General features: G+C 44.3%; 1 protein-coding gene across 1 annotated transcript in view; it reads right to left on the bottom strand.

Moving 5' to 3' along the window:
- The window catches only part of THOP1 (thimet oligopeptidase 1), a 73,632-nt gene that overhangs the window by 43,369 nt on the left and 8,386 nt on the right, over window positions 1-21,877 (bottom strand). The window contains exon 2 of the mRNA XM_030219202.1: window positions 9,658-9,861. Within this exon, the coding sequence (XP_030075062.1) occupies window positions 9,658-9,861 (204 nt within the window). The remainder of the gene's footprint in view (window positions 1-9,657; window positions 9,862-21,877) is intronic.

Below are 21,877 nucleotides of genomic sequence, written 5' to 3'. Positions count from 1 at the left end.
CGGGCAGCTTATGTTTCCTCATTACTGCTTCAAATCAGTGATTCAGCGATTAGAATCCAACTGCCGCACAAACTTCTGCGCATCCTCAACGGAGGAGTAGGTGTTCGTTGATGATTGATAAGTGATCCGCAATTTTGCCGGGTACATCAATGCAAACTTAATTTTTCTTTTCACCAACTCAGTGCAAATCGGCGAAAATAATTTCCTTTGCGCCGACACACACCCCTGCCGAATAATCTTGGAAACATAAGATTTTTTGAGTGCCACAAATCAGCTCTTTCCCAGAGAGCAGTGCCTGTAATAGCGCTGTTTTATGCGCGAAATTGAGGATTTTGCAGATGACCACTCTGGGTCTTGTTGAATTCGCCTGCTTTATGCCCAACTGATGGGCCCGTTCGATTCTCAAGGGGCCCAGCTCCGTCGGCAGCTCCAGCTCCTTGTTCAGCCACGCCTCCAGGTACCTTTTCAAATCGTGGTCCCCTTGGTTTTCTGGTATGCCTACCAGCCTTAAGTTATTTCGTCTGGATCTGTTCTCCAGATCCTCGATTTTATCAGCGTAGGAGTCCACCAGTTTTTGTAATTTCGTTTGAGCCTCCTCGACTTTCTCCATGGGGTCTTCAAGTTCGCCAGTACGGCACTGAAAAGTCGCCATATCTTCTCCAATTTGTGTGACATTATTATGGAGAGCTTCCAGCTTTTGCTGTTAATGAGCCCAACTTTCTCTCCAATATTGTTTCCATGGCGGTGGTAACCTCTTCTACGATCTCGGCGGCCCATGCGGATCCTACCTGTGAGGCCGCTGGGCTCGCCGGAGCCGCCATCTTGTCGTCCGCCAATCTGCTTTTCTCCTTATCTTTGCGCCATCGCGGAGAAGTGTGTTGTTTAAAGTTGGGGCTTTGCTTCCTGTGGTGGTTCGCCGATTTTCTGGGTAACTGCAGTCACTTTTTTGGGATATTCTATGCTGATTCGGCTATGAGGGAGCAGGAGCGAAGCAGCTAGCGTCCGCTCCTCTGCATAGCGTCACGTGACCGCATGGGGAATCCTCTAATTAAAAGGTATTGAAATTGGCTCCCAGGTATTTAAGATATCACCATTCGCAGATGACTTACTGGTACATGTGGTGGATCCTCAGGTCTCCTTAGAAATGCTGATGGCGTGTTTTGTAGAATATGGGGATTTTTCAGGGTTTTGTTTAAATTTGGACAAATCAATAGCAATGCCCACTGAGCTGGTGGAAAGAGACAACTGGGTGGGTTCTTTTCCTTTAAAATGGGAAATGTCTCGTTTCAATACCTGGGTATTCAGCTACCTCGTCATACAGGGATGCTCTATAAGGTAAATATAGCTGTTTTGCTAGGTTATTGTAAATCCGTGCTTTTCAAATGGCAGCAATTTCCTCTCTCGCTTCATGACAAAATTCAGTTATTTAATATGGTACTGTTTCCGAAATGGCTATACATCCTTCAAATACTACCGCTTAGGCTTTTAAAAAAAGATCTTAACGCACTGTATAGGATGTTGTCCGTGTGTTGTTGGGGGGGGGGGGGTCGCAAACCAAGGATGCCTTTTAAGCAGTTACTTGGTTTGTGGAAATATGGGGGCTTTGGAGTACCGGATCTGTCCTTACATAATTATGCATGTCTACTCCATCACCTAGGGGATTGGATTCTAGAAGAGCAAGGTTATACCCCAAGGCAATATGGGAAAATTAGGTTCTTACCATGATAATTTTCTTTCCTTTAGTCATAGCAGATGAAGCCATTACGTATGAGTTGTGTTCATCAACCAGCAGGGGGAGATAGAGAGCACTCTCAGTGCCTCATGGCCAGCTAGCTCCACTGCCTCTTCAGTATTTGAAGCTTCCAAAGCAGTATATCAAACCTCAATGGGAATAACATGAACTTTCCTCACAGCGAACGATGGCCCCTGAACAAGGGCATGAACTCAAAAAAAGGAGGGAATGAACTCATCCTCCTGGAGGGAATAAACTCGTCCTCCACTTTGTATAAACAGAGGGAATACTTGCATCATCCTGGAGGAAATAAACTCATCCTCCCAAAACATGAACTGGAGGGAATGAACTCATCCTCCTATAACTGTAACAAGAAACCTGAAGACTGTTTTCCGACTCCCCAAGGAAGGAATATAACTTCAGGAAACAAGAACAGCACCTAAAATCAGAATCACTGCAATTCAGATGATCATACAGGGAGGGCTCATGGCTTCATCTGCTATGACTAAAGGAAAGAAAATCATCATGGTAAGAACCTAATTTTCCCTTCCTTGTCATCAAGCAGATGAAGCCAATATGTATGGGATGTAACAAAGCAATCCCTAAATAGGGTGGGAACAAGCCACACCACGCGCTAGCACCTGTGCTCCAAAACGCGCATCCCTCCAGGCAGCCACATCCAGCCTGTAATGTCGGGCGAAAGAGAGCTTAGAAGCCCATGTTGCAGCACTGCAAATCTCATGAAGAGATAGTGCTCCAGTTTCCGCCCAGGAAGAGGAAATCGCTCTTGTGGAATGTGCCTTAAAGGCTTCAGGCAGAGCCCGGCCAGACAGCAGATATGCTGAAAAGATAGCTTCCTTGAGCCAACGGGCAATAGTGGCTTTAGACACTGAAGACCCTCTGCGAGGACCTGCAAACAGCACAAAAAGATGATCAGAGGTCCTGAAAGAATTTGTAATTTGCAGATACTGCAACAGAGTCCTGCGCACATCCAAAAGGTGCAACTGCCCAAATGAACCTGGAAACTCCTCCTCAACAAAGGAGGGAAGCAAAATAGGCTGGTTTAGGTGAAACGCTGAAACCACCTTAGGCATGAAGGAAGGCACGGTCCGGACCGTGACCCCTGACTCTGAGAATTGCAGAAAAGGGTCTCTACAGGACAGCGCCTGGAGCTCTGACACCTGTCTCGCCGAGGTAATGGCCACTAAAAAGACGGCCTTCAGTGTCAAATCTTTCTCTGAAGCACGCCGAAGCGGTTCAAAGGGAGCACTCTGAAGGGCCTTCAATACTAACCCCAGGTTCCAAGCTGGACAAGGTGCCCACACGGGAGGATGGAGCCGAAGCACCCCTCTAAGAAACCGTGCCACATCTGGATGAGTAGCTAAGGACACGCCTTCAACCTTGCCACGCAGGGAGGCCAATGCTGCCACTTGCACCCGCAGGGAATTATAGGCCAAGCCTTTGTGTACACCATCCTGCAAAAAGTCCAGAATCGGCGAGACAGGAGCCCGCAACGGAGAAAGCGCTCTTGAAACACCAGACTTCAAACTGGCGCCAAATCCTGGCATAAGCCACGGAAGTGGAGCGCTTATGGGCCTGCAGGAGAGTGGAAATTACCTTATTTGAGTAGCCTTTATCTCTCAATTGCGCCCTCTCAATCGCCATGCCATAAGACCAAAGCTGCAGGCGTCCTCCATGGCCACCGGACCCTGTGACAACAGGTGCGGAACCAGAGGTAACGGGAAGGGAGCCTCCAACAGCATCTGTCGGAGGTCCGCATACCAAGGCCTCCTGGGCCAATCCGGGGCGATGAGCACCACTTCCCCTGGATGCAGCCGAATCCGCAGGAGCACTCGCCCTATCAAGGGCCACGGAGGGAAGACATACAGCAAGCCCAGGGGCCAAGGTTGAGCCAAGGCATCCAACCCGGCAGAGCGAGGATCCCTCAGTCTGCTGAAGAAGCATGGGACTTTGGCATTGGAACTAGTCGCCATAAGATCCATCACCGGCTTGCCCCATTTGGCACATATCTGCAGGAATACATCGTCTGCTAGTTTCCACTCCGCTGGATCGATCCGATGCCTGCTTAGATAGTCGGCTTGCACGTTGCTCTGACCTGCAATGTGAGCTGCTGACAGGGACTGTAGATGCAGCTCGGCCCAGTGGCAAATTTGTTCGGCCTGCACGGCTAGAGCTCTGCACTGAGTGCCGCCTTGTCGATTTATGTAGGCTACTGCTGTCGTGTTGTCCGACATCACTCGGACAGCCAATCCTTCCAGGGTCACTTGAAAGGCCAGAAGAGCCAGAAATACCGCTTTCAACTCCAGGCGGTTGATAGACCACTCCGACTCGTCGGGCATCCACAGACCCTGGGCATGCTTCCCCTTGCAATGTGCGCCCCAGCCCTTCAGGCTGGCATCTGTCACCACTAGGCACCAATTGGGGAGCGCCAGCGGCATTCCCCGCCACAACATGCTGTCCGACAGCCACCACTCCATACTGAGGCGGGCCACAGGGAACCAAGAAAGTCTGCACTGATAATCCTGAGATACTGGAGACCATCGTAGAAGTAGAGAATACTGTAGAGGTCTCAGGTGCGCTCTCGCCCATGGCACTACTTCCAAGGTGGCCGTCATCGATCCGAACAGCTGGACAATGTCCCAAGCTCGCGGGCGGGGCATCCTCAGGAGCAGACGGACCTGATTCTGAAGCTTGCACCGCCTTTGCTCGGGAAGAAATACATAGCCCGAGGCTGTGTCGAACCTGGCCCCCAAATATTCTAGAGATTGCGAGGGGGTCAGGTAACTTTTGGCAATATTGACGACCCAGCCCAGAGATTGAAGGACTGAAACCACTCTGGCTGTAGCTAGATGACTCTCTTTTTCTGAGTCTGCTCTGATGAGCCAGTCGTCTAGGTACGGGTGAACCCGTATACCCTCTCGCCTGAGAAAGAAAGCTACTACCACCCATTACCTTGGAGAAGGTTCGGGGAGCTGTGGCGAGGCAAAAGGCAAGGTCCGAAACTGGAAATGTTTTCCCAACACCGCAAACCGCAGAAACTTCTGGTGCGGGGGCCAAATTGGTATGTGCAAGTAAGCTTCTTTCAGGTCCAGAGACATGAGAAACTCTCCTGGCTGTACCGCCGCAATGACAGAGCGCAGAGTTTCCATGTGAAAATACCGCACTCTTAAGGACTTGTTTAGCTCTTTTAAGTCCAGGATCGGGCGAAAAGACCCGCCTTTTTGTGGCACCACAAAGTAAATGGATTAGCGGCATAGACCTTGTTCGGTGGGAGGCACCGGGGTCAAAGCCCCTATCTGGCACAGACTGTGCAGAGTCTCCTCTACCGCCGCCCGTTTGGCGGCAGAACCGCATTGGGACTCCACAAACACATCTCTCACTGGGGCATTGAATTCTATTCGGTATCCGTCTCTGATCAGATCCAAGACCCACTGATCTGCGGAGATTTTGGCCCACTCCTCGAAAAAGAGGGAAAGTCTTCCTCCGATGACAGGAAACGAGGAGGGGGCCGGCGCACCATCATTGAGAGGGTCGCCCCTGAACTCCAGGCCTTGAACCGGCAGCTGCAGAACGTTTGTCCGAGCAAAAGGAGTTTCTCTGCTGAAAGTGGGCACGCAAAGTGAACCCAGCAGCACGCCCCGGGCGGTACCTTCTAGCTTCACGGAAGCGAGGTCTGTAAGAAGAGCGGACCGCCTGACCCTTAGAGGAAGGCTTCGGCCTATCTTCGGGCAAGCGCTGAGGTTTGGAATCCCCCAGGCCTTTAACAATGTTTTCTAGCTCCTCACCAAACAGGAGAAAGCCTTGAAAGGGCAAATTCACCAACCTTTGCTTTGAGGCCATGTCCGCCGCCCAATGTCGTAGCCAGAGTGCGGCGAGCCGCCACTGCTACAGCCATTTGCTTAGCCGAAGCTCTGACCATATCATAAAGGGCGTCAGCCAAAAAAGAACAAGGCCGACTCCATCCGCGGAGCCACTTCAGATAAGGTCTCCGCTCCATCACCGGGCTGTTCCACTGCCTGCTGTAACCAAGCCAGGCAGGCTCTAGCAGCATAACAACTGCATGCAGACACCCGAACAGTGAGACCTGCCAAATCAAAGGACTGCTTCAGAGCTGAATCAAGCCTGCGGTCTTGAATATCCTTCAGGGCAACACCTCCTTCAACAGGGAGGGTAGTTCTCTTTGTCACAGCCGTGACCAGGGCATCCACTTTAGGCATTGCAAAGCGAGCCAAATGTTCCTCACTCAGAGGGTATAATTGCCCCTTAGCCCTGTAAACCTTCAAAGGTCCTTCGGGGTCAGCCCATTGAGCCGAAATAAGCTCTTGGAAGGAGTCATGCAAAGGAAAGGCTCGAGCAGGCTTTCTGGTACTAGCCATCCTTGGATTAACCGAGGAGGCTGTGCCACTCCCAGGATCTTCAATCGAGAGGGCTTGTAAGGCATCTGAAATAAGCGCTGGCAGCTCCTCGCGGTGGAAAATCCTCACCGCAGATGGATCATCAAGCTCCTGTGGCAATTCTGCACCCGACTCTGGCTCCTCAGCCCAAGAAGTTCTGCCAGACCCCTCAGAATCCTCATAGCCCAACCATGGGGGGAAAAGAGGGGTGCGCCACACTCAGAAGGGGAATTAGCCCTACTTATCAGGAGGATACGAAACAGGCATAGCCAACCCTAAAAGGCCAGGATCCACCGTGGGGGGGGGGGGGGGGGCAGGCAGAGGGTCCGAAGATCCCTGTGGAAGAGCTCTTTTAAGCATGTATGCCCTATGCAGCATTAAAACAAAATCAGGGGACAAAACCGCTCCCTGACCGCCCGGATCCTGCCCAGGGCTATCAGCTCTATTATTAGCCTCACTCAGAGGACCCCCCCCCCCCCCGGATTCAGGGCTCTCTGTTGCAACGGAGGCCGCGCCATGTGGAAAATCCAAAATGGCGTCCGCTGCTTGCTCAGAGCGCAAAAGATCGTCACTCTCCATGCTCGGGCCGGCTCTACCGTCTGTACAGCACGAATTACAGAGTCCCGCTGCTGATTTGCGCTTGCCACATTTAGAACAGCGCTTTACAGTCTCCGCTGCCATCGCCGAAAACGGCGGTAAAATTCAAAAATGGCGGTTCGCACCAAAAACGTCCCGATCGTGGGCCCACCCCGGAGGAGTCAGAAAACACTCTTCCCTCACTAGACCGAGTATCACAGCTCCGGTCCTGCAGAAGAATCTCAAGAAAAAAACCTCTTTTCCAACATCGCTGCGCTAAAGCGTGACGCAACTTTAATTATTTATTTTTAACGCTGTGAGGAAAGCAGAGGCAAAAGAGGTAAATAAAAACACTCCGGAGGCTCAGATAAGTGGGAAAGGCAGGGAAAGGCGAACCAATGTGCCTGCATCCACTGAGTGGGAAAGGACAGGGAACAGCAAGCTAATATGTCCACATTCACGGGGGCATGGGTAAGGCAGGGAAAGGGCTGACCTATGTGCCTTCAAAGTGAAGCTGCTATAGCCTCTAACACCCCAGCTAACAACTGGCAAGCCAGGAGCTACCCCCAGGCAGATTTTTGATGGAGCTCGAAGAAGCTGCAGCCACCCTGCTTGGGGAGATAGAGAATACTGAAGAGGCAGTGGAGCTAGCTGGCCATGAGGCACTGAGAAAAGTTGAGTGCTCTCTATCTCCCCCTGCTGGTTGATGGACACAACCCATACATAATGGCTTCATCTGCTTGATGACAAGGAAGAGGCAGCTTTCTATTCGCCCTGGCATGTAAATGCTCTTTTGCATTGCCCACAAAATTCCCTCCCGAAGGAGAGGAAGAATAGTGTGGTACTAAGGTCATTGCGTTTGGCATGGCGCTTTCTGGTGTTACAGTTAGAAGGTAGAGTCAATCTTTCAGACCAACTTCCGATTGGGGGAAATATGTGGTTTGCCCCTGAGAGGGAGAATGCCAGCTTCAATCGGTGGGCGAATAGAGGAATTTCCTTGATACAGCATATTTTAGACTCTGAAGGGCAGATGATTCCTTGGGAAACTTTGTTAACGACAAAGACAGTAGAGACGCAGGATCTATTGGCTTACCTTCAATTACGTCATTATGCGTTGTCACTGGATCAGGCGGCTCTTGTACCGTCTTTGGGTGGAAAGTTACAGGCTTTCTTTGATAAGTTTAGAGAGGGGGGCCTTTCGGTCTCTGGTTTACATAAGGCTTTGCAGGCAAATTCCCTAGGAAGAACCTATGAAGGTGTTAAAGAAAGATGGAATCGGGATCTAGGGAGATTTGGAATCGTAATATAGCCATTAAACTTGATCAAACGGATTCCATAGATTTCGGTAAGTGCTGAGTTGAGAGAATGCAATTTTGAACGTTACATAGGGCATATTTTACCCAAGACCGATTATTTAAGATAGGGGCAGTAGAGACCCCTGTGTGTCAGAAATGTAAGCAAGGAACAAACTCATATTTTCATTCCTTTGTAGGGGAGTGCAGGTGTTTTGGAGAGCAGTCTTCCACTATCTGGGGAAATTGCTTGGTTGTGATATACCGCTCACGCCGGCAACCGCGTTGCTGGACTCCTATGGACCAATTGCTAATGTTTGTCGTGGGCCACACATTTTGTTTCTTAGGAAAGCAGGGGTTTTGGCTGAGAAAATAATATTGGGGGTCTGGGTGGGGGAGGAAGTGCCATCATTTTGGGCGTGGAGAAATCGATTACATGCTCTGATGCTTTTAGAATGCCAATATGCTCGACTTACCCCTAGAAGGAAAAAAAAACTTTTCAAGCAGTGTGGGATATATATGTAGAATCCCTCCCGCATAGGGCTAGGAGTCTTTTGTTGAATTCTCTTTAAGCTGTAGGTCGCATAGAGTCGAAAAAAGATGCTCCATTGTTGCGGATTTTCCTAGAGAGCATAGAAGGGAGTCGGGAGGTCCCGCCCGGGTAGGGGTCTCTCTTCTCGGGAACTGAGAATTTTTTTTTCTTCTCTTTCTCATTCTCTTTGGGTGGGTTATGTAGCGGAGCTTAGAAGGGTGCAAGGGATGGGGAGGAGGAACTGTTAAGGTTAAAAATTCATTGCTGATGGTTATAGATGGGCTTTATCGGCAGAACTTTGATATACGGATTAAATAATCTAATGTAAAGCCTTGATATATGTCTCTTTTTGGGGGGGGGGCATATGGGGGTTATGTTCTCAATGAAGGGGTGGATTTATAGGAGGGATGGGGGTGGGGTTTATAAAGTTAAAATTTTGATGATGATCTGACTAAGCTTTGCTTTTGCTGTACCCATTTTCTTTTATGTATTGTTATGTGTTTTGATCTGTCATCAATAAAATATGTTGAATCATAAATATTCCAAATGGAATAAAACCCTTCAAAACCAAGGACCACCCTGGGGACTCTGTCCCTCCCCTCTCCACCCAGACCGGTACAGACTGTACATCCACCATCTGCTGGGAGACTGAGAAATATTAGCTAGCTGGGAACTGCACAGGGGTTTCATACAATTCTGAGTCAGGTGTTCTCAGTCTCCATCTGCTTGTAGGCGTGCACAGCTCAAGTGTCTTGACTGGTCTGGAGGGTTGCTGAGGAAGGCAAGGGTTTTTCAACAAAGAACTAGGTATTTGTCTACTACCCAACATTTTGCAGTTCAAATAAGAATTACACAGGTAACATGTATAAAACGGGTCAGCTAAGTATTTAGCACAGCAACTCTATTGTTCATTTGGTCTGTTTTTTGTAACTTAAAAAAAAATTCTTGTATTTTTAAAACAATACAAAAGCTAGGATCCTCCTCATCCAGCCTTCTTGTTACACAATACAAAGTCATTAAAATAACAGTCATAAAAAAAACCCTGCAAGACCTCTCTCTTCACTAACACAAATAAAATATCAGTGGCAGCAGAATTGAATGTTCACATACCTGTGTAATCCACCTCCATATCGGCAAGAACTTTCAAAGTATTTTCATAGGAAACATCACTAAGGTCCTGTAAGCCCACTTTGTCATACACCTCTTTGCATTTTTGTATAAGTTCTGTGGTCATCGCTGAGATTTGTTCTGCTGTCAGATCCCATCTCAGTTGATTCTCTGCTGTCTTGGAAGACCACATTTCCTTTTTGAAATCTACAAGTAGCAAAGTTTATACACTCTATATAAAAACATTTTTTTTTAAATAACAGATAAAGTAACAAAAGAACAGCCATACTGGGGTTCATCTAGCCCTTTATGCTGTTTCAAACAGTGGCCAATCCAGGTCACAAGTAATTGGAAGAACCCAACTAGCAGCAACAGTCCATGCTACCAATCCTTGTGCAAGAAATGGCTTCTCCATGTCTTTCTCAATAGCAGACTATGGACTTTTCCTCCAGGAACTTTCCAAACCTTTTTTTAAACCCAGCTATGCTAACTGCTGTTACCACATTTTAAGGCATAGAGTTCCAGAACTTATTTTTTCACGCAATTAAAAGTTATTTGTTCTTATTTGTTTTAAAAGTACTTCCATGTAACTCCATTGAGTGTCCCCTAGTATTTGTACTTTCTGAAAGAGTAAAGAGATCGATTCACTTCTACTTGTTCTACAACTCTCAGAATTTTGTAGACCTCAAATCATATCTCCCCTCAATCGTCTCTTTTCTACACTGAAGAGCCCAAACCACTTTTGCCTTTCCTCATATGAGAGGAGTTCAATTCCCTTTATCATTTTGGTTGCTCTTCTTTGAACCTTTTCTAATTCCGCTATATCTCTGATACAGCGACCAGAACTGAATGCAGTTCTCAAGGTGAGGTTGCACCATGAAGTGATACAGAAGCATTATAGTATTCGTGGTCTTATTTAGCATCCCTTTCCTGAGGGAGAGAGATGCTGGACAGACAGACAGAGAGAGAAAGAGAGAGAGAGAGAGAGACAGAGAGAGCGAGAGACACACAGAGACAGAGAGAGAGAGACACACACACACACAAACAGAGAAAGAGACACAGAGAAATAAGGAAAAATACAGAAAAAGGGATTTATGCTGGGGCATGTGGGGAAGGGGAGAGACGCTAATTAGTGGAGAGAGGAAGAGATGCTGGATCATGGGGGTCAGGGGTTGAAGGTGAAGGAAGAAAGCAGAGGGAAGAGGGTGCCAGAGACCTGGAGCAAAGGGAAGGGGAAGAGATCTTGGACCTAGGGAGGTAAGTGCCAAGTTAAGCAGAAAGAGAGAGGAACAAACTGGACTGAGGGGCAGAGACGCTAAACCTGGGAGGGAGGGGGAGAGGGAGCAAGTAAAAGATCACAGATTTGATACTCAGCCTCTCCGTGGTACAACCAATGGGGCAGGGGAGAGAGATGCTGGCCCCAGGACAGGGGTGCAGGAGAAAGAGAAGTGAGGGGGAGGAACAGCAACACAAAGGCGAAGTACAGGACAGATTGGAACACAGAATGAAAATGAAAAGAGAAGAAATATCAAATAGGAAGGAGACTCTGGAAACAGCAGAAGATGGATGGAACATGGAGGGTGGGGAAGAAGGGAATAAAGTAGATGAGTGGGACTGGGAAAGAGAAAGAGGGGAACATAGCAGAAGGTGGATGGTACTAGAGAAAGAAGAGGAACAGAGCAGAACATGGATGGTATGGGGGGGAGAAAAGCAGAAGATAGATGGGACTAGGGGGAAAGAAGAGGAACAGAGTAACAGAAGATGGATGGTATGGGGGGGGGAGAGGTTCAAAGCAGAAGATGGATGGGAATAGGGGGAAAGAAAAGGAACAGAGCAGAACATGGATGGGATGGGAGAAAGGGAACAGAGCATCAGCACACCTTAGTAAGAGGACCCCTGTGTATTTCTAAGGTCCACATTTGGGGGGGGGGGGGGGGGGGGAAGGAGAGGCTGAAGGAAGGGAGAAAGAGCTGGACTTTTGAAAAGGAGAAAGTCAAGGTGGTAGTGTCAGGTCTAGGGAAGGGGGACAGGGAAACTGTGCTGTCCCCCCTTGCTATGAATGTGAGAGGGGGCATAATGAGAGAAATTTCCCACTGATGGCTAATTTTTGTTAAAAAAAATTCTCCATCTATATATCTTCATTGTTTTGATATAGCAGCTTCCTATTCAGTTTGTTTTTTGTCTTTTTTTTTTTTTTAATAACCATAATGAATATGAAGGTGTACGTATACAAATGAATATGTTAATGTGCCACACCCCATCCTTTAACACCCCCCCCCCCAAATGAAACCGTTAAACTACGCCCATGATTAATGACTTTTGAACACGAGTCTTGTCTGAAAAACAAGGAGTACACCAAAGCCAAACCACAAAGGAAGTTAAGAGTTCAAATCCTACCAACACTCTTTGGGGGTCTTTTAGTAAAGATTAGCTCATGTTATCTGCCACAGGATCCATTTTATTCCTCCTATGCTTCAGATAACATGCCTTAATCTTTACTAAAAGATCCACTTTGTGACATTGAGCAAATCAATTAATTCTCTATTGCCTTGGGTACAAACTGTAAAGGCAATTCTATAAATAAGCACCAAGGGTTAGGAACCAAATACCTGCGTATGTTACAGAATAGCAGAACATATGTGGGCAATAGATGTCACAAATCAGAACTTACCTGCGTATGTGGTGGCACTATTCTGTTCCTGCATATGTGCAAGGGAGGCATATACTGTACAAGGGTGCAGCATGGGTAGGATCACAAGATTCATGTGCAACTTACAGAACAGTGTAAATTATATACAAAATTGCTGGCACAAACACACTTATGTCTGCCATTGACATGGCAAGGCGTAAGTGATTACGGCTACTATCTCCCTCTCTATTCTTGTATTCATAATGGCATGAACCCGCATACTTAACAATATAGAATACCGCTTGATGTCACTGTGTAGGGACAAAAGGCCCCTACATACTTATAATAGCTGGCACTACAATATAGACTCTGGTTAATGGAAACTTTCCTGCAGAAGCCCACTGCACCATAGCCTACAGACACAGAGACTGGTATGACTCTGCAAGATCTTACCAAGGTCTTTTGGAAAACCCCTGCCAGCTTGGCAATTATAACATCTGCATATTGTTTATTGGAACAAAGACTCATGATCAATTTGACCCTGAAGCATGATTCAGGTGAGACAATGTTGTGGTTCCCCCAGTCATAACATCCAAGACATGACTATTGTGCAAGATTTTGAGGGTCATTGTCGCCCCAGAACTGTATAAAAAGCCTCTGAAAGGGGTCACGTGACGCGATGAGCAGGAGAGGACGCTAATCGCGCTACTCCTGCCTTCTCCTCAAGAATCTTGTAAAATAATCACTCTCAATCAAGCTATAAACCCCCAAAACTAACAGCAAAAGCTGCCCAACATACAGCGATCGAAGAAAAGAGGCTTTTTGGAGAATATGGCAGCTAAAACACCCAGGAAAGAAAAAGAAAGGAACCGGCCACCGGATGACAAAATGGCGGCTCCGGCGAGCCCAGGAACATCGGCGGTGGGATCCGCATGGGCCTCGGAAATTGTAGGAGAGGTCACCCAGGCGCTGGAAGCTATCTTGGAAAAAAAACTGAGCACGCTGGACAGTAAGCTGGAGTCCTTACATGATAATGTGCATCACATCCAAGTAGATATGGCGCAGTATCAGCAAAGGGTGAGTGATACAGAAGACCGAACGAATAACATAGAAACAGAAGTAAATCGATTGAAAAAAATAATTAATACTTACTCCGATAAGACTGAAGACCTCGAAAACAGATCGAGGCGAAATAACATCCGAATCATAGGGCTCGCCGAAGATCAAGGTGACCGAGATCTGGCGGGATATTTAGAAATATGGCTGGCCAAGGAACTTCAGATACCAGACACGTGAGGACCGCTCCGAATCGAGCGAGCACATCGCCTGGGCCTTAGACAAGCGGCAGAAAGCAGGCCACGAGTGGTTATATGTAAAGTTCTAAATTTTGCTCACAAAAATGCAATTTTACAAGCAATGAGAAGTGGCAAAGAACTCCACAGCAGCAATCGAAGAGTCCTCTGTTTTCAGGACTATTCGGCTGCGGTAGCAGCGCAAAGGAAGAAATTCTCCCCGATATGCTCAGACTTGGTGAAGCGAAAGATCAAATTTTCCCTACTGTATCCAGCCAAGCTGAGGGTGAATTATCAATCGGATACCAAGATCTTTGCCACAGCGGAAGAAGTCAACGAATTTATACAACAGCTGGAGGGAGAGAAATGAAGCGCTAACTTCACCATGCGCGTGCAGAGTAAATGTATTGGACCTAGAAGAAGAAACTGTGAACTGCTAGCTGATTTAAATTACAGTTCAAAACTGCTGACATGAACAGCGCAGACAGAAAGATAATATGGAGAAACGACACGGGACTGAGACCAAACATAATACAATACTGACAGAGAACTTAAAGAATCAATAAGAGATATGATCGGTAAAGCGATGTTTATTGGATTACAACTGCTGCCGATTATGGAATTGGAACTTTGGACGGAAACCTGAATGACCAACTGAGCGAACTGATACACAAGAAGACCAATGGTCGTTAAATTGGCAGCAGCTGAACCAGTGGGACGTACAGAGGCCACAGATTTCTGAAAGTAGAAACGTAATGTTACACATAAGTGCAGAATTGATTATGATGATGTTTATAGTTCTGGTTTGCTTTATAAGGTTTAAGTGTTTGTATGTATCATGAGCAGAGAAAAAGGCTAATTTACTCTTGTAGAGTGGGGGGGGGGGGGGGGGAAACATGAGAGGGAGGATATAAAAGCACTTGGGTTGTGTGAGAAGCGAAGGAGATATAGGACAAATTATCATAGGGTCCAAGGGGAGGTGTTAAAATTAGATAGGGAAGAGACTTCAAGGATAGGGTTTCATGGGGAAAATACATATTGGAGCACAGGATATATATTTGAATGAGGAGAGGCGTTGGAAGTGACCTTATTCCGCAAGGAATAAAGAGTGTACAGAAAGGGGGGAGGAGGGTATGTGGGTGGAAAAGGGAAAGAGAGAAAGAGTTAATCTGACACTACAATTGCTATATGAGTGGAGAGAAAGACTTCAGAATTGGGCATTAGGTAATGGAGAGGGGAGCTGGAGGCTGGGCTGGCTCCTCTCGGGCATCAAGAGCACACAAATATGGACATGGATGGGCTACATCAGGCACATAAATTAAGGTTGTAACTTGGAATGTTGGGGGTATTCCCTCACCCATTAAAAGATCAAAAATTTTGAGACATCTTCAACGAATTCGTGCTGATATAGTATTTATGCAAGAAACTCACCTGACAGACATCGAACATGCTAAATTGAATACATGGTGGGTGGGGGAGTGCTTGGCCTCTGCAGCAGCGGAAGGGCGCCGAAGAGGGGTGGCTATCCTTATTAGAAAAGGAATCACAACTCAGATACATAAGATTGTAACAGATCCAGAGGAACGTTATATTTTCTCCCTCATTACAATTAATAGACAAAAAATTCTGTTGGGCAGTATATATGCACCAAATGTCTTAGACCTTAAATTCTACAAAAATCTAGTAGCAAAAATCACGCAATTGGAATCGGTGCCCATAATATTAGGGGGCAATTTCAATATGGCGTGGGACCCTCAATTAGATTGCTCCCACCCCAATGGAACCACTCAACGAACAAATACTAGGGGACTGCCTGATTTTTGCACAACGCTAGATCTCATAGATGTTTGGAGGACGTTACATCCAGGGACAAGAGAATATACACATATGTCAAGAGCACACGGAACCTCTTCTAGGATAGATTATCTGCTAGTTTCGCGCACACTCTTCACAACAATTAGAGATGCAGACATAGGACCATGTGTTATTTCAGATCACGCTGCGGCATACTTGACTTGGAGCGGAGGTCAGGATGAAGAGAGGCTAAGGGGATGGACGTTCCCAACTTATCTAGTAAAAGATGTGAAGTTTACAGAACACCTACACGAGAAATGGGCGGAATATAAACATTTCAATGAGGGGTCAGTGACAGAAACTACTAACTATTGGGAAGCCGCAAAAGTAGTTTTAAGAGGCAAGATCATAAGCTATACTACTCAATACAAACGTTCAAGAGACCGGGAAATATTAAGATTAGAGAAACAACTTAGGGGAGCAAATAGACAATATGGTTTGAATCCTTGCCCTCAACTTAGACAAGAGATACTAGAAATACAAACCGCCCTCAACTCTTTACTTCATGAGAGGGAAGTGAAATCCCAAATCTATTATCGTTATCAACTATATAAGCATGGGAGTAAAGGAGGTAAATTCTTGGCACGAGTTATTGCCCCTAAATATGCATCCAGAACCATTACTGCTCTTAAAAACGAGACAGGGAACCTGATACATACCAACCAACAGATCAGAACGGCATTTCAAACATACTACCAACAATTATATAGGTCCACGGAGCAAGACGGACTCCCGGGGGAAATGTATATGCAAAATATCAAGACCCCGAAGTTAACAGAGCAAGACCGTAGCCAACTAAATGCGGAAATTAGTGAAGATGAGATTACATGGGCTATAGGACATAGTAAAATAGGTAAAGCACCGGGCCCTGATGGGTATAAAGCAGAATTCTATAAAGTAATGGGGGAATCGATAATACCTACATTAGCTAAGGTGTTTAATGAATGGATAGAAAGTGGTAGAATGCCGGAACACTTGAACCTAGCACGTATAATAGTGTTTCCTAAACCTCACCGAAATGTGCAATTGGTAACATCATATAGACCCATATCGCTAATCAATCACGAGGCTAAAATATTCGCAAAAATTCTAGCAAATAGACTAGGCCGAGTTTTGCCTAAGATTATACATGAAGCTCAGGTTGGGTTTGTGAAGGATAGATCAGTAACAAAGAATATTAGACGAATTCTGACATCACTGGAACACTTGGGACATATCAAAGAACAAGCCTTAATAGTCAGTTTTGACGCTGAAAAGGCGTTTGACAAAGTGGAATGGCCCTTCTTGTATTCAGTGATGGAAGAATATGGATTACAGGGAAAGTTTATGCAGGCGGTGAGAGCACTGTATAAAGATCCTCGTGCACAGGTAATGGTCAATGAAACCCTCTCGGAGGAAATTCATATTGGAAGGGGAACGAGTCAAGGGTGTCCGTTATCACCACTACTTTTTGCGTTATATTTAGACCCACTAATTAGAGACATATACGAGTGTACAACAGTGCCTGGAGTGGATATACAACAACAGAAATTTAAAGTGGCAGCATTTGCTGATGACCTCTTAGTGATTTTAACGAACCCGAGAGATGCCTTGAATAATTTACTGGAAATCTTTCGAGAGTTTGGTGAATACTCGGGGTTCACACTAAATTTGGATAAATCAGAGGCCCTAGCTATAAATTGCGAAGCCCATAGCCTTTGGCCAGCAGACTTCCCCTTAAAATGGGCAAACAGCCATTTTAAATATCTAGGTATATTGCTTCCGGTAAACACAAGGGACTTATATCGGTTAAATATTAACAGGTTACGTGAACAGACAATGCAACAACTAGACTCCTGGAGTAACCTAATGGTGTCATTGGCGGGAAGGATATGTTTAACAAGGATGGTGATCCTGCCGAGATGGTTGTATGCCCTTCAGACATTGCCACTGCAACTTAAACAAATAGATATAAAATATTTTTATAAACTACTGATGCGCTTCTGCTGGGCTGGAAAGCGAGCTAAACTTCAGCAGAAGTTCCTATTGGGTGGGTGGAAACAGGGGGGAATGGGGATTCCCAACATTAAGTATTATAATATGGCTTGCTTGCTACGGCAGGCGAGAGATTGGTTACTTTCCACTCAAACTCATACTCCACTTGAATATGAAGAAGCTTACTTTGCTCCGTATAAACCTATCACGTTACTACATACTCAGAACAATATGCTTCCCAACAGAATTAGACATAGTGTACTGCTGCTGCCCATCAGAGGCGCGTGGAAATTCTTAGGAAAATTGCTGGGGGGAGACCCATCTGTCACAGAACTATTGACAATCAGGGGTAACCCGATGTTTTTACCGGGAATAGAGAACCAAACATTTGTTACTTGGGAACAAAATGGCATAGTTAATTTGCAGGATGTAATAAGGGACGATGGACATATAAAAAAAGGTAACACAGCTACAAACCATAAGGATGGCAAGTTGGAAGGACCACTTTGCACATTATCAATTACATCATTATCTACGCACTCTTAATAGAGAAGAGCTCAATAAGAAATTAGGGGACCGGATTAGTAGGTTTTATGAGGTAGTTTCTGAGAATGCTCCATCCTTATCAAGTATACATTCAAAACTATGGGAGTTGGTGCCTGGGAGGGAGGTAGAGCAGCTTCGGAAACGGTGGGAAGTAGATCTGGGAAGAGAACTGACAACATGGAATATTATTACACAAATAAAAGATATCCCAGGATAATAGGAGGGGCAGGTCTTAGGGAATGCGCATTTCGAATGCTGCATAGAGCTTATTTCACTCAGGTGCAATTGTATAGATCGGGGGGAATCCAGACGGCTACCTGTTTGAAATGTAATAGGACAGATAATACATTATATCATGCAATCTGGGTCTGCCCATTAATACAACGGTATTGGAGACAAATAGCTGCATTTTTATCTACTACTGTGAACAGTAGAATTGAAATGAATCCACTGATGTTAGTACTGGATATACGAGATACATATCCTAGATTAAAAGCAGAAAGAATAATGTTTTGTCGTAAAGTATGCTTGGTGGCAAGAAAATGCATAATGCAGCATTGGACTTCAATACATCCACCAACTTTTTGGCACTGGCGCAATCAGATACATCAGCTGCTGACCTGGGAAGCCAGAGAAGCGAAAGGAACATACAAACGAAAAATATATTTCCTTAAAATTTGGGGGTGTTACCTGGATGGGATGACTCAAAGAGGGAGAAGCCGAATTCTCAACACTTTGTAACAATAATTGTGTTAATTGTAGTGGTTCAATATACAAATAATAGGTTAAGTAGAGAGGGAGGGGGGAGAGATGTTAGCATATAATGATAGGTTGGATATATAATGTTAATGGGAACATTGGACATTAAAGCGATAGAAAGGACACAGAACGAATTTAAAATAATTAGGAATAGCATTAAACATGAGACATACGTGGATGATATCACTTTATTGCATAATATGTTAATCTACGATCAATAAATTCCAAATCAGTATGCTCAATCTCAAAGAGGGGGATGGGGGGTGGGAGGGAGGGAGGGAACAGGGGAGGGTGATATGTAAAATGATGTTGACAGAAGTTGATGTTATATATTGTTGACAGAGATGTATATGCTTCAAGATATGTTGTAAAGTATAATGACATGGCAAATATTCTAATAAAAAATGCTGAAACATAAAAAGCCTCTGAAAAGATAAGAGGTTATCTGAAGATCTGCTGATACACAGACCAGATAACTTAGCCCAGATCCGAGCAGCCATGACCACAAACATCGAAACAGCAAAGGAGGGGGTCAAAGTGCAGCTAGACGAAGACAAAAACAGCATCAAGGGCCTTCAAGCATGGGACAAGTCAAGAGTCTTATTATTAGAGAGACCCAACAAAGACTGTGTTTCGGCACACTATGCACATGTGTCAGGGGTCTATTCAAAAAAACATACAGAAAGGACACGTATAAAAACTAACAAAAAAAATTTTTGTAAAACAAATATTAAAATTATACATGACAAAATGTGAATGAGTGATCAACACCAGATGCTAATTACATGCAGAAATATTAATACAGTGTTGATATAATATCAACAAGTGACATGAAACAGTAAAATCCATGCCTAAATATAAATAAAGAGTTGATGTGAGAAACCATGAATTACATTGACAATTGATTTACCTTTTACTGATTTATTTTTTTCCCAATAATTTTATCCAGTTATTTTATGAACGATTTATTAGCTTTCTAATCTAAAAGGTGAAGAGTAAATGGTGCCCAAATCCAGTGAGTGATCCAGTGAATAATGAAAATTTAAAATGAAGAAATATTACTGCACCTCAACTCTTGAAAGATATATAAAAATATCAGCAAAAAAATAAACAACAACAGGATAGATCCCTCAATGGCCAAGATCTACAAAACAAAGGTAAAATTGCTGTGGGTAAAATTATAAAGTAATGAGCCGGTTGAGGCATATTACTAAAGGTGACAAATATGCCGGCCTTAAACACTGTTATGACAAAGAAAAAATATATACATTGAACAAGTTGTCTATTAGAATGGTGGGGGAAAAAAAAGGTAAAAAGAAAAAACATGATCTCATGTAAAATCATTGCCGAGGCAAGCCTTATGAGAAAACGTTGCCCATGCAAACTAAACAACTAGAAAGCAACAAAACAAGCGGAAGAAATCCAGAAAGACCAGACTGAAACCACAGATTCCCCACAACTAAACAACTAGACCATGTCCCACAAAGTGAAAGTAATCAATGCAAAAATGTGTAATTAGAACACGGGCTGAGAAGCACTCCAAGTTAACAAGATTCATTTAAACAAAAAAGTTTTTTTTAAGTTATATGGTCAGTGAAGGACACAAATTTAATAAGAACTTACTAAAAATGTAAGAATAAAACCATGCAACTTGTGAAAGCTAACAAATGTCAGACATTGAATGCAAAGTGAACTGTCATAAAGCCAACAGACATCAAACATTAAGGGCCTCTTCTATCAAGCCGTGCGGCAATGCCAATGAAGCCCATTCAAGTGAACAGTCTTTGCATTACTGTACAGGGACTGCTAACGCGGTTTGATAAAATAAGCCCTAAATGCGAAGTAAACTTCATAAGGCCAACCTTGAGTATATACATTATAAGAAGAAAGTTAAAACTAACCTGTTTAAATCCACAGCAACAAGCACTTTAAAAGTACAGTGGTTGCTCAGCGTTTCCTCAGATCAGGTCAGCACGCCAAATGAAAGACACAATCCATGCATCAGAATATTTATGAGGGGAACCGTGGGAAGATTGCTGCTTCGTGCGTAATTCATGAACATGTATATCCCTGCTTGTTGATGCATGTGGGGAAAACTATGAGAAAACTAAAAGGTCCGGATGATTGAACATAGGAGTAATATTAGAAGTAACACTGCAGCTCCTATTGTTCAGCACTGCCTAGATTTTTCCCATACCTTTTCCGATTTAAGATTTTTGGTTCTCAAGACTGTTAAACCGTCATGGCGTGGAGGCAATATTAACAACATTTTGTTATAAGAACAGCGTTTTATTTTTGAGCTAAACACTGTCTCTCCGGCTGGGTTTAAATGCAGAAATGATCTGTCAGTGTTTCTACAATCATAACTCAATAGTACATTTGTCTGTAACATTCATTATGGAATAACTTTTTGGATAATTGAGAATACTTTGATTTATCAATTTTTATATCAATTCTCAGTATACTTTTATCGTTAGTTACATTTTTGTCTCATTATGTATGTTTTGAATATAGAGAATTATGTTTATGGTTTTATATGCACTTTTAGATAACATGATTTCAACACTCTATTTTTAGTTCATTCCCCCTGCTCATCCAGTGTTCATTTGTTCTAATTAGTACTCTAGAACATATTTTATTTTTTTAATTTAAGCTAATGTATGAATTATCTTTACAGTCAGTTCTGTATTATGTAAACAGCATGTTTTCAAACTGCTTTTCACTTATGTGACTGCCTAAAATTCCAGTATTAGTTAGTGTGGAGTTCTTTTCAGGATTTCCCTTTTGGCAATTCTTGCCTTCCCCTTGTTTTAATATCTTAAAATATATATTTTTTTCTTTTCAGCACGTAACTCTTTTTTTTAGTATTTTTTTTTTTAATTACTAGTCCCAATATTAAATGTTTTAGTAACCTCGGAGCCTTGCCGTGGTTCATGAATTATGCATGAAGAAGTAAACTTCCTTCGGTGCCCCTCATACATATGGATTGTGTCTCCCATTTGGCATGCTGACACAAGGTGAGGAAATGCTGGGCAACCAATGTACTTTTCAAAAGTGTTTTTTTGCTGTGGATTTAAACAGGTTAGTTTGCTTCATTCTTACAATATGTGGTTTTAACTTTCATCTTATAATGTGTATATTCATCGTAATGAAGCTCACCATAATGACA

Source organism: Microcaecilia unicolor, chromosome 11, assembly GCF_901765095.1.
Source record: "Microcaecilia unicolor chromosome 11, aMicUni1.1, whole genome shotgun sequence".
Classification (NCBI taxonomy): Eukaryota; Metazoa; Chordata; class Amphibia; order Gymnophiona; family Siphonopidae; genus Microcaecilia; species Microcaecilia unicolor.
Note: the sequence above shows the minus strand (reverse complement) of the source record. Positions and strands in the feature narration are given on the sequence as shown.